Source organism: Neovison vison, chromosome 7 (genome assembly GCF_020171115.1).
Source record: "Neovison vison isolate M4711 chromosome 7, ASM_NN_V1, whole genome shotgun sequence".
Lineage (NCBI taxonomy): Eukaryota > Metazoa > Chordata > Mammalia > Carnivora > Mustelidae > Neogale > Neogale vison.
In genome coordinates, this window is record NC_058097.1 from 47,486,668 (window position 1) to 47,500,639 (window position 13,972).

General features: G+C 44.8%; 1 protein-coding gene across 1 annotated transcript in view; it reads right to left on the bottom strand.

Moving 5' to 3' along the window:
- Nucleotides 1-11,749: 11,749 nt before the first annotated feature.
- The window catches only part of LOC122913333 (zinc finger protein 883-like), a 29,568-nt gene continuing 27,345 nt past the window's right edge, over nt 11,750-13,972 (bottom strand). Inside the window, exons 8-9 of the mRNA XM_044260090.1 lie at nt 12,878-13,495; nt 11,750-12,525 (exon numbers count right to left, since the gene is read on the bottom strand). Coding sequence (XP_044116025.1) covers nt 11,750-12,525; nt 12,878-13,495 — 1,394 coding nt within the window. The remainder of the gene's footprint in view (nt 12,526-12,877; nt 13,496-13,972) is intronic.

Genomic DNA, 13,972 nt, shown 5'->3' on the forward strand with positions numbered 1-13,972 from the left:
AAGTATTAGAAAGTATAAGCCAGAGAACATGAGAAATCTGTCTCCAGTGTTCTGGAATTTCTGCACCAAATCCTCTGACTACTTGTCCCATGATGAAAACCAGAATTTACAAAGACTTTAGCGTAGAGGTCCTCAGAAATACGATGACTTCCCCAGGGTCCCCATAGCAATGGAGGGAGATTAAGGAGGCCTCCGCCTCCAATTATACAATGATTATATGCTGGATTATCACTGGAGTTGAAGGAGAATCCCTAGAGAATGCAAGAGCTTGATAATGTTGGAGAGCAGATGTCCCTCTGGGAGAAAGAGAGAGACAATAACCTGGGCATGTTTCCAACTGACATTCATTCAAGGAGAGCTACTGGAACCACAGCTTAAGGTCGACGTTCCTCCTTCACACTTGAACCTCCCCTCTGTCATCTGCCTCATTCATTCCCACCTACCTGGATGGAAGCCTCCAGTCTCCTTTCTCTTCACATCCCAGAGCTGTTTCTCTTGCTCCAAAACCATGATCACGTGTGGCGTTGACAGAAGGAGACCTGTTTATGAGGAAGAAGGAAAATGACTATTGCTGCTGATTCTAACTTTCCATGAGTCTTGGGTTCAGTAGAGAAGATATTGGACAATTCTAGAAAGTAGTTTTCCAAAAGCTGTTGCCCAACAGTCCCCTTAACACACCGTAGGCATTTCCAATGTTCACATCCTGATTTCCACTTTTAAGTACCAAACATGAAAATTAGAAGGGGAAGTTTCAGTCTCAGATGTGAGCAGCATCATTCTATGTCACTCAATGTTGAGAACTGCCACTCATCTTCACAAGCCATGATGTTACCTTGAGGAAGGAGAAGCTGAGGCTGAAAAGGAAACATCATGAAGATTTGTCTCTCCATCCACAAACCCCTACTATTTTCCCTTTCTGCCTGCATCTGAAATCCAGTCATTCCAAGAGAAATCTTCCAAGAGGCAGTATTCACAGGAAGCAACAAAACCCTGTGTGACATGTTGAAAACCTAGAAGGAGTATTCCTCACCCAAGAAATGGAGGAGTTTAAAATTCTCTATCATGTCCCTGTACAGTAGCCGCTGAGTGTGGGTCAGGTGTCACCACTCCTCGTCAGAGAATTCTATGGCCACATAACTGAAGGTCAGCAGTCCCTGTGATAAATGCCACAGTCACCAAGTGGCCACTGACAAAGTGTACCCCTAAGATGGTCCCTAAAATGAAGAGGAAGTTAGTGTCACCACCTAGAACCAGATTGGACCTTTTCATCTCCGTGATAAGAGTGTGGGAAAAAAGAAAAACCTATGGGGCAGGGGGCTGCCTGGTTGAGAACTTTCACTCCTTTCACTCCCAGAAGTCAACTCTATCAACTACACAGAGGTGACAGCCCTCCTTGTGCAGTATAAAGTGTTGGGATGTGGGAGAGAAGCCAATGGTCAAGCAATTCTAGACATGTTTTGATGTGAAATATTGGGGTTCTGGAGTGAATGATGAAGAAAGGATTGTTGAGATACCCGTGGTACAAACACTGTGGTCCCAATGCAAGGGGAGAGGAACGTGAGCGGTGACTGGTTCTATGCTTTCAGGTGGGGGGGGTGAGGGATAGCAGGAGGCTCTAAGGAATTTGGAAGCAAGTTTCCAGGACCCTCAGGGCCTCCCAGCTGGTGTTTTGATGAGGCCACTCACTGTTTAGTTAACACTTTAGTCAGGAGACCCTCCAGGTGTTTATCAGTGGGCCACAAGCTTGAAGGATGGTTCCCAAGCTACATTTGGGGAATAGAGTTCAAGGAAGTTTCCAAATCGATGTTCATATGTTAAAGAGGAATTACAAGGTCCTGGAGGTGTGGCTAGTGTCAAGCTAAGGCTGCTTTTTGCATCCAACAAAATATTAATCTTGAGGCAGTTGTGATTTCCCTGAGGAATGCCTTTCTCAGGTATTTATCAACAGACTGGAAGTTGAAGGAAATTTAATTTTATCCACACGACTTTTGACTTTGTTCTCCTCCTCAGAAACTACAAGCAAGGAGGGGCGCCTGGGTGGCTCAGTGGGTTAAGCCGCTGCCTTAGGCTCAGGTCATGATCTCAGGGTCCTGGGATTGAGTCCTGCATCGAGCTTTCTGCTCAGCAGGGAGCCTGCTTCCCCCTCTCTCTCTGCCTGCCTCTCTGCCTGCTTGTGATCTCTCTCTGTAAAATAAATAAATAAAATCTTAAAAAAAAAAAAAAAAGAAAGAAAGAAAGAATGAAAGAAACTATAAGCAAGGGGGACCCAGACCGTTCAGTTGGTTAAGAGTCTGCCTTCAGCTCAGGTCATAATCCCAGACTCCTGGGATGGAGCCCTGAGTTGGGCTCCCCACTCAGTGGGGAATCTGCTTCTCCCTCTTTCCCTTTCCTCACTCATGTGCTCCCTCTGTCTCTTAGCTGAGAAAATATGTAAAGGAAAGAAAGAAAGAAGGAAGGAAACTAAGAAAGAAAAAACGACAAGTAAGAGAAAGGCAGAAGAAAGAAATTGACACCTGAAATGCAGTAGTTCCTGCTTATTCCTCAGTATGCTATGTTCCTTACAAGTGATAGGAGGGAAAATAGAAACATGACAGGAGAGGATCTGGCAGACAACACCAAGCCAATAAAAGAAGTTCACATCAGCTGAATGGAAACAAATGTTATAAATGCCTAATGCAAATCAAAGTGTGGAGGTCGAGAAAATTAAGGCCATTCCACCTCAAATTTAGCTGATGTGGGAAACAGGGGCAGAAGAAAATCATTAAAATTCCTTACTTATTGACAAGCCCTTGAAACAGACCAAGTAGCTCTCCCCTGGGGACTTAACTGCCCTCACCTTGAGATTTTGCTAAGGACAATCCTAGCCTGACCAACCTCCTACCCCAACAGGTCCCACCAGGATCCTGTAAGTCTACTTTAACAATTCCTTTATCTCTAAACCTCCAAGATAGGGTCAAGAATCATTCCAAAGTATATGGCCCACTGATATACATCTAAAGGGTCTCACAAGAATATTTTTATTATTGGTAATAAATAATCTTCTACCAACAATAGCTAGCCCCTCAAGGTCCTAGAGACCTTACTTCCAAAAATCCTTGGAGACTTACATCATCCATAATCATCTTTGTCCTCACCCACCGCCGAGTCCACCCCTACTCTGCCTTTAAAAACTCTTGACTGTAATCTGGTTCAGGGTTCAAGTCCCTACTCCGTTGTGCCGGGTATACTTGGGCCCAAGCTTAAGCCTGTCAAATAAACCCTTGTGTGATTGCATCTATGCTTGGCTCCTTGGCGGTCTCTCGGGTACAAAAACTAGGGCATAACAAAAGGACACATCATCACTGGCATTTCCAATGGACTGAAAACAGGATTTCAGAATATAAATCTAATTTTTGAAATACAGTAGATACACATAAACAATTCAATCACTATATGATCTGTAGAGGCTGCTTTTAGGCAAGGAGGCTTGAGCAAAAGAGTGGAGGAAGAGCCCCACTGTCCCCTTGGCTGAGTCCAGACAGGCCCAGCAAGGGACCCGCCACAAAATTCCCAAGACAACAAGGTACAGTGAGCAGAAAGGAGCAAGTTCCAGTTTCCCCAGAACTCCTCACCTTCCTTCCCCCAATAAGAAACCCCCACACACTGCACATTGCAGATAAGCTCTCCTGTGTCCTCCTGCCTGCTGATCTCTTACATATTCAGGAAACTTCCACCACCTTTGTCCTGCCTCAGGGAATTCCAGCAGCGCTGCTGGATGGGCTTCCAGCCAATTATGGACCCATGTCTGGGACCCGAAGTGACTGACAGAGACACTACACTGAGACGGCACAGCATCCCTGTGCTAGTAATAGCTAGTTTACACCTTTCTTTTCTTTGAATTTTTAAGATTTATTTTTATTTTCATCTTCTTTTAAGATTCTATTTATAGGGGCAACTGGGTGGCTCAGTCAGTGGGCATCAGCCTTCTGCTCAGGCCAAGACACAAGGTCTGGGACCACCTCCTACATGGCGGCGGGGGTGGGGTGGAGGAGTATGATGTGGGGGTGAGGTGGGTAGGGCTGTGTCTTTGCTCAGCCCGTAGCCTTCTCTCTCTGACCATAGCACACCGTACTTGTGCTCTCACTCTTCTTATAAATAAAGAAAATCCTTTTTTTTTAAGATTTTATTTATTTATTCGACAGAGAGACATCACAAGAAGGCAGAGAGGTAGGCAGAGAGAGAGGAGGAAGCAGGCTCCCCACCAAGGGGAGAGCCCGATATGGGGCTCGATCCCAGGACCCCAGGATCCTGACCTGAGCTGAAGGCAGAGGCTTTAACCCTCTGAGCCACCCAGGCACCCCAATAAAGAAAATTTTTTACAAAGATTGTATTTATTTCAACAAGAGCCAAGTGAGAGAGCACAAGTAGGCAGAACAGGAGAGGAAGAGGGAGAAGCAGGATCCCTGCCCACCTGGGAGCCCGATGTGAGGCTGGACCCTAGGACCCTGAGATCATGACCTAAGCTGGAGGCAGAGACTTAACCCACTGAGCCACCCAGGTGCCACAATAAATACAATTTTGAAAAAAAATATTGTATTTATTTCAGGGAGAGCGAGAGAGAGAGACCACAAACGGGCAGAAAAGCAGAGGAGAGGAAGCAGCAGGATTCCTGCGCACCTGGGAGCCAGATGCGGGGCTGGATCTCAGGTCCCCGGGATCACGACCTGAGGTGGAGGCAGAAAGCAGACTCTTAACTAATGGAACCACCCTCCGTCCCCAAGCTTGATTTATATTTTAGAGGAGATGGAGACCGGCAGGAGAGGGAGAAAGAGAATGTCAAGCGGACTCCCCTCTGGGCACAGAGCCAGAAGCGGGGATACTAGTTCAGGACATTGAGATCCTGACCTGAGCTCAACCAACAGTCCAAACTTAGTCAGCAAAGACCCCCAGGCACCCTCCTCTAGTGGATTTTAAGTAGAATATCTACTTCACGTGCTAAAGATAAAGACACACCCACCCCCTTTCTTAGAATGAGAAGTTTCCAAGTTTTTCAGGACTCATACCCACTGAGCTTGTATCTGCATTTCATACTCCCTAGCTGCACCTAGCTGATTGAGAATCTAGATGAACCTGAATCAGAAACAATTTCCCTCCCAGATATCCCAGGACCACACCTCATCCGCCACATGAATCTTGGACTCGACACCTTTCCCTCCAGATCCGCCACCAATGCAATATTGTCACTCCTCGCGGGAGTTTGTTTTTTATTTTTTTTATTTTTTTAAAAGATATTGTTTATTGATTTGACAGACAGAGTTACAAGCAGGCAGAGAGGCAGGCAGAGAGAGAGGAGGAAGCAGACTCCTTGCTGAGCAGAGAGCCTGATGTGGGGCTCAACCCCAAGACGCTGAGATCAGGACCTGAGCTGAAGGCAGAGGCTTTAACCCACGGAGCAATCCAGGCACCCCCTCGAGGGACTTAAAGTCAAAGTGACAACAGCTGATGCCCTATCGAAGCCAGGTTGGGGACAGAGGACAGAAGGACCTGGGACATAGAGAAGCATTCTCTATGCTAAGACCTAACCGTGATTCTGACCAGGTCTTAAAAAAAACAGGTGAACACCGAGAAACACCGAGATTTGAGGCATCCACACCTGCAGCTTCTAAACGCAACGGTCTGCAGAGAAACAGAGGACACGGCTCTGCGGGGACACCAGGCTCACCTGAGAACCGGCCACTTCTGCCTTCACCTCCACCTTTAGATTTTGTCCTCATGAGGAATCTGTGGGAAATCACAGCTGCATCAGGAGGAAATGCCCTGAAATCCAGCAACAGAGCTCCTTCTCCTCACCGCTCACCCACAGGCAGGACTCAGAGATGCAGAAAAGGTCCAACTTCCCAGTCCTTTGTGTCTGGAGCAGTTCAGAAACTGTGAGCTCCTGTGATGACACCCATCCCTGCATTTTCCTCACCTGCCTTGTGGGGAGGGAGGGGTCCCTTCCCACCACCACTCACAACTTCAGCAACAGCATCAGAACTGTGGGCTGCATGGACCCGACCTTCCCAGACTCACGGAGCAGAGACCCTGTCACTTCTCCTGGACCAAAGCAGCAAATCCACTCTCAGAAACCCACCAAAAGCCCTCAGGCTCCCCTCTGGCCACACTGAGAATCTCCTGGAGCCCTTAATTAACACAACAGTGTTGATTTTGCCCAAACCAACTGACAGAATCTGAGGGGGAGGCCCGCAGAGGAGCTCCTTCCTGAAACTCCACAGGTGACCCTGCTGAGAAGGAACTGGGATGGTGACCAGGCCAAGCAGGGGAACCAAGGCTGGGGCTGGGAGCAGAGTTCGAGCCCTGCCTTCCCACCATCAGAGTTTCAGAAGACTGCCTCCTTCTCCCTCTTTCTGCTACACAGAAGAAGACCCCTGACAGACCGAACTTTCCCATATAAATCAAATGTCTCTTGCAAAATAAAGACTTTCAGAACTTTTCCTTTATCTACCTTTGATTCAAAATAAGCGTTCAAAAATAATGCTCAGGCCAAGAGACATTTTCCCTTCAGTAAGAAGGGAGACATATATTCCCCTTCAGTCCGTAAGTGTTTCTGTTCTGCCACACCGTTCTGACCTGCCACACCATTTTCCACACTGCATATTCTTTTTACCCTCCCATCGGGGATATATGAGAATTCTAATTCTCAGCATTCTCAGGAAAATTGGTTGTTACCCTTTTGTGATTTTTTTTTTTTTATTTTAGCCATTCCAGAAAACACTGAGTGGTTTCTCAGTGTAAAGTATGAAATCCTCTTACAATAGCTGTCTTGGTGACTGAAATAAAAACCACTTGGAAGGCATCAAGTTGAACAACGAAAAAAAGTAATTAATGCTTCAGTGAGACTCCCATTTCCAACAAGTAACCTTTCTCTTCTCCACAAACCTCCTAAACTCACTTCTCCTCAACTCACTTCTCAGCCCTTTCTTTCAGGAACCTGGTTCCACCCTGAGAACATGATGAACAGGCAGCACAGACACAACTCCTCTGGAAATCGGCCATTATCCAGCATTTTCCAACAAACCCTTGGTTCCTTCTCCCAGTGGGCTGCAGGTTTCACGGCCCCGACCTTCTGAAGCCTCCTGGGCTGGCAAAGCAATGAAGCTACCTCTGCCCTTGATCCCCGGCTCTGTCTGAATGTTCTATTCTGGGGCTGAGGTGTGGAGGTTCAGTTCACACAACAGAATGAATGTGAGGAGAGGAAAATTTGTTTATCCTGCGCTGTTCTCAATGACCAAAGGCAGAGGCTGTAACCCACTGAGCCACACAGGCACCCCTAGGCAATCTTTCTGATACCAACAGCTGTGGTGCCTGGGAGGCTCAGAGGGTTGGGCTTCTGCTTTTGGTTCATGATCTCAGGGTCCTGGGATCAAGCCCCATGTCAGGCTCTCTGCTCAACAGGGAGCTTGCCTTCCCTTCTCATTCAGCCTACTAGTGATCTCTCTCTTTGTCAAATATATAGACAAAATCTCTAAGAAATATATATATATATACATATATATGATTTTATTTATTTATTTGACAGAGATCACAAGAAGGCAGAGAGGCAGGAAGAGAGAGAGGGGAAAGCAAGCTCCCTGCTGAGCAGAGCCTAAAGTGTGCTTGATCCCAGGACCCTGGGATCATGACCTGAGCCGAAGGCAGAGGCTTTAACCCACTGAGCCACCCAGGCACCCCATCTAAGAAATATATTTCACTTGAGAGAACGAGAGAGACACTTGTGGTGCTGGGTGGTGATGGGCAGAGGAGAGAGATAAATCAACTCACCACTGGGCAGGGAGCCCAATGCAGGGCTCATGACCTGAGCCTAAGGCAGACACTTAATGACTGAGCCACCCAGACATCCGTAGTACTACATTCATCATGGCACTGAAGAAAGGGAGGAAGGTCTGGCACAGCAGTGAAGCAGATTCCCTGAAGCATCTCCCAACCACACTGGATCTGACCTTGAAGGGGGTTACCTACCTGGGAAATGAGGGAGCAACCACAGCACATGCCCAGATGATCCAGCCTATTCCACTGTCCAGAAGGCTTCTTCATCTCAAACATCTATTCTACCACGTGACATCTTAAAGCTGCCCACATGACTGCATCATCAAACACCCTCCTCCATCCCTTGTCATAGATCTAGGCAGGGAAGTACAGTCATCACTGACATCCAACAGCATTATTCCTCAAGAAGACACAGCAGGCCAATCATATCATCAGGAAAAAGCAGGCCTTCCCTACTCCTGAGAAACCCACATTAGCCATCTCTTCTCCCCATGACATGTATTCATCAGAAGATATTAGCAAGAGCTGCCTGTGCCTTTGCAGTGACTAAAGGGAGCCAACTCCAAGTCCCTCCCCACACGGGAAAGAGTTCCTCACAATTAGTTTTAATAGGTCTTGTCTTTCTCTTGAAGGATGGTACCTTCCTCATATTTTAATTAGATTCAATAAACACATCCCCATGCTATATGTCTTAATACCCATTGGCTTTCCATCTGTCTAATCTCAATTAAGCATCTTCTGAAGACACTCTCTCCACAACACAGGCAAAAAAGAGAATGGCTGTGGTTCTTATGTAGTGAAGAAAAAAAAAATGAGGGTGAATACAACTGGAGATCTGGAGATAAGTAGGTCATAAAACAAGTACAAGTTAACTTTTCTACATCTAGGAAGTCACTTGGGAAGCTCAGCACAGTTGTCCTACCCTACATGCTAAGTCCTCATCTTAAATATTTTTTTTGTCTCTTCCCTAGGCTACTACATCACTCTAGTTGGGAAAGATTTCTCTTTCTTATGGGGTATCTATGACACACATAGGATGGTCATATGTGCATGTGTACCTCACAGACACATGAAAACCACACTCAATGCAGGATGTGGGGCACACACTTTCATTTGGGGCCATGGGACAATACTATAGAGTCCCAAGTCTATGTCCAGAATATGCCATTCTGACTAAATCAGATTTAGGGAAGCTCTGGTGGAGGGGGAGTCTTCTCTATGGGACATGGGAAGGAAGGCATTGGAAGAAAGGAGTGATGGCGGCTCACTAGGAGAGAGTACAGATATTGTATAAGACGTTCCACTAACTTGTCATAGCGTGCTGACTGGGGAATGCACTAGTGGAAGAGCTCCTGTCAGTACAAGGCCCCGACAACACTACTGGCTAGACAAAACCAATGCCAAATAGCAGTATCATGGAGTACATGAGCTAAAACTCCAACAATACCTCTATGTCACAAAGCTTGGTAATACACATACAGTAATATCATCCTATTCACAAAGAGGAGAAAATCATAGCATAGACTGGGGAAATATAATCACATACCCCTTAAACCTTCAGAGCACTGGGAAAATGGTGTCCTAGGTATATTGTTTTACTCCAGTACCAAACAGGTGATGGATTCCATCAGCTCCTACAACCCGCAATGAAATAGATGAACACTACACGTAGAATAACACATCATTCATGACATACCCATATCCGAATGTTAAAAAACAGTGTTTTATTGGGGGGCCTCAGTGGCTTAGTGGGCTAAAGCCTCTGCCTTTGGCTCATGATCCCAGGGTCTTGGGATCCAGCCCCCCATTGAGCTCTCTGTTCCACCAGGAGCCTGCTTCCTCCTCTTTCACTCTGCCTAGCTCTCTGCCTACTTGTGATCACTTTCTGTCAACAAAATAAATAAAATATTTTAAAGAAAAAACACCAGTTTTATTAATTAAAATACATTAACATCATACATACACTGAGTAATGCATATCAAATCCACTTTATTGTCTCCATTTGAAATACAGAACACACATGTGCAAAAGTGTTCAAGTGTTGTCATTAGGATGTGGGAGTACCTATTTCCAAAATTTTCAGGATTGAGGTACATTGCTCAGAAATGTGTATGTTCAATTGTATGGCATTGTAGGGAAGAGTTAGCTACCCTCCTGCGGTCATCTGTCAGCATTTTCTCATTTAACCACATCAAGTCATACTCTCTAACAACTGCACTTAGGAAGATACATTCAGAGTTCACTGCATGGCTACCTCTTTTTTCTTAAAGAGCAATAAGGAAAACCTTTTACATCTACTATTGAAGAAGTTCCTTAGTTTCAATACATGCAGAAGTGTGTGCTCCGAACACCTATCCCATGGAATCTTACATCAGTGTTATAACCGTAAGCACCATCTCCACTGAGTTGTACTTCATATGTTGTATATCATACAGTCCTCTTCCATGGAAAATTAGATACAAATGAGTCCCACTTAATGGAGCAGGACATCTAATATCTTTGATGTAGCAACAATCAGCCCTGTGTTCTTACACACCCACGAGGAACAGAGGAATTTTCTGGAGTGAATTCAGAGGAAACAAATTAATATTGTTAGTCACAAATCTCAAATAAGGTTAATGTAAACATTTAAAAAGACTGAAATCCTTATATATATGAAAAAGTCCATCCCCTAAATCTGTTCAACAGACTACCATATACATTTTCTAAGTGTTCAAGTCTGATTTCTCCTTATAATCACTATTTTCATGCAGGGTAATGTCTGAGTAGGGTGAATAATGTATTCCATTGGCTTGATTTCTGTAACATTCATGGCATCTGATGTTCAATTCAATAGTTTTCTAAACATTGCTAACTTTCAATTGACTTTCCTTAACGCACTCTCTGGTGTGTGCTCCAATGTATACTAAAATGAAGGCCTCTCCACATTCACGATGTTCCAAGGGTTTGAATCTAGTGAGCATTTTGACATACTGAGTAAGCACTGAATTCCAGTTACAGGCTTGGCCACATTCTTTACATTTCACACTTCCACTCCTATATGAAAACAATGATATTAATTTAAGAAAGTTGGGAGTCCCACTGAGAGATGAGACACATTCTTAGTATTTGTATACTTACTCTCCTATTTAAAATATCTCAAATGGAGTGAGGAGGGAGCAGTCCTTGGGCACTCTCTCACATTCAATACATCCATAATTTTCTCTGCAGTATGAATTCTGTGATGTGCAGGAAGGGTTGTGTGCCTGCTAGTAGTTTGGCCATCTGTTTCATCTGTTGTCTTTCCAGTACGAATTCTCAGTTTAGAAGGCGTGCGTGCTGGACAAAGGCCTTGCCACACTGGTTGCATTTGTGAGGTTACTGTCTAATATGAATTCTCTCATAGGCATGAATCGGTGAGCACTCTTAACCAATTTTTCTCACACTCTTTTTTTTCTTTCCTTCTTAAAGATTTTATTTATGTATTTGACAGAGAGATGGAGAGAGAGCACAAGTAGAGAGGAGGCTCAGGCAGGGGGAGAGGCAGAAGCAGGCTGCCTGCTGAGCAGGGAGCTCAGTGCAGAGCTCAATCCTGGGACCCTGGGATCATGACCTGAGCCACAAAACTGCCTGAGCTACCCAGGTGCCCCATTAAAACATCCTGTACACTGGTAAACCATCTATCCCATATGGATATTATGATGTTTAGTGAGGACCGAGTGCCTGTAAAGGCCTAACATCTTTTTTTAAGGATTTTATTTATTTATTTATTTGACAGAGAGGGGGAGAGAGAGAGAGAGAGAGAGATAGATCACAAGTAGGAGGAGAGGCAGGCAGATAGAGAGGAGGAAGCAGGCTCCCTGCTGAGCAGAGAGCCTGATGTGGGGTTTGATCCCAGGACCCTGAGTTCATGACCCGAGCTGAAGGCAGAGGCTTAACCAACTGAGCCACCCACGTGCCCCGCCTAACAACATTCTTGACGTTGGTAAGGTTTCTTTGCAGTATGAATTCTGTGATGCCGAGTAAGGTTTGAGCTGTGTATAAAGGCCTTGCTACATTCTTGACATGGGTAAGGTTTCTCTCCAGTATGAATTCTGTAATGTTTAGCGAAGACTGAGCGGTGGTTAAAGGCTTTGCCACATTCCTGACATTGGTAAGGTTTCTCTCCAGTAGGAATTCTGTGATGTTGAGTAAGGGATGACCTGTCACAAAAGGCCTTGCCACATTCTTGACATTGGTAAGGTTTCTCTCCAGTATGAATTTTGTAATGTTTAGCAAGGACTGAGCTATGGTTAAAGGCCTTGCCACATTCCTGACATTGGTAAGGTTTCTCTCCAGTATGAGTTCTGTGATGTTGAGTAAGGGCTGACCTGTCACAAAAGGCCTTGCCACATTCTTGACATTGGTAAGGTTTCTCTCCACTATGAGTTTTGTGGTGCCGAGAATGATTTGACTTCCAGGTAAAGGCCTTGCCACATTCTTGACATCGGTAAGGTTTCTCTCCAGTATGAGTTCTGTGATGTTGAGTAAGGGTTGACCTGTCACAAAAGGCTTTTCCACATTCTTGACATTGGTAAGGTTTCTCTCCACTGTGAATTCTGCAATGCTGAATAAGGGCTGGGTGCTTGTTAAAGCTCTTGCCACATTCATGACATTGGTAAGGTTTCTCTCTATTATGAATTCTGTGATGTCTATTAAGACCTGAGTGATTGTTAAAAGTCTTGCCACATTCTTGACATTTGTAGGGTTTCTCTCCAGAATACATCTGTGAATGTTCATTTTTTTTTAAAGATTTTATGTATTTATTTGACAAAGAGAAATCACAAGTAGATGGAGAGGCAGGCAGAGAGAGAGAGGGAAGCAGGCTCCCCGCTGAGCAGAGAGCCCGATGCGGGACCCCAGGACCCCGAGGTCATGACCTGAGCCAAAGGCAGCAGCTTAACCCACTGAGCCACCCAGGCGCCCCGCGAATGTTCATTTTTTGATAAACAGTCATTAAAAGTTTGACCACCTTCTTCACATTTGTATATTTTTTGTCCAGTATGCATTAGCTGATGTTGAGATTGTGTTGAGTGGCAGTCAAAGCATTTACCACATTCCTTAAAAATGTAAGTTTCCTTTCCCCAAGGGATTATCTCATTGATGTTTAGGCTTGATGACTGACTAAACATGGTCCCCGGTTTATTAGAACTGAATGCATTTTTTCCCTCATGAATTCTCTGATGATCACCAATGCTAGAGGACTGGTTACAAGCTTTCCCACATTCATTGTATTTATGAGGACTGTCTCCCAAGTGGTGACCATTATGGACACTGAGGTTACAGCTTGGATGAAAGCCTTCCCCACATTTATCACATTCATAATGGTTTCCTGTAAACCAAGCCTTGACACATCGGTGAACACTGGAGCCCTGGTTCAATGTTCTCTGAGATGCAGTGCATTGAATAATTATGTCTCCAGTGAAAAGCCTCTGGTCATTCTGGAAGGTTGACTCCTCAGTGAAGCGCCTCTCATATGGATCCCACTGAGCACTTTGTTCTTCATTTCTAAATCTCTGATTTAAGGTCAGGCCAGTCCTATTTTCCAAATGGCTCAAATCATTATCTTCAGCATGGACTAGGTTACCTTCCAGATCTGCCAAATGGTCTATCCACGAATAACTATGTTTGAATATCTGACTGGAGCTTTTGCTGACAGAAACACACTGCTCTGCAGAAACAGTTGACTTAAAAAGGGAGGTTTTCCACAGCAGTTTATATACTTTACCATTTGGGGCAGTGACATTCTCATTAAGGGCAATTGCCTTGGTTTGGGTGTATCACCCAGGATTTCTCTGATGCCCTTCACTCTCCCCATCACTGTCCCAGTCTCTGTGTAAGTATAAAATCTCAACGGCACTATGTTTGTATCTGGGCATTGATCCATTCTGGATAAAACCTTCTATGCTCTGCTTTAACAGGAAACTCTGGGTGTCATGTGAAGATACAGCTGAAAGATACCAAATAAAAGTAAAACCATTGCATTTACTACAATCAGAAGAATATATTGAAGACTACTAATGCAGAAACATCAAGTGAAACAGACAATATCTGTTTCAAACAGACAATGTCTGTTTCAAACATGGCTGACAAGGAGTCATCAGGACCTCATTTCTCCATAGATACATAACATGGCACACAACGTATT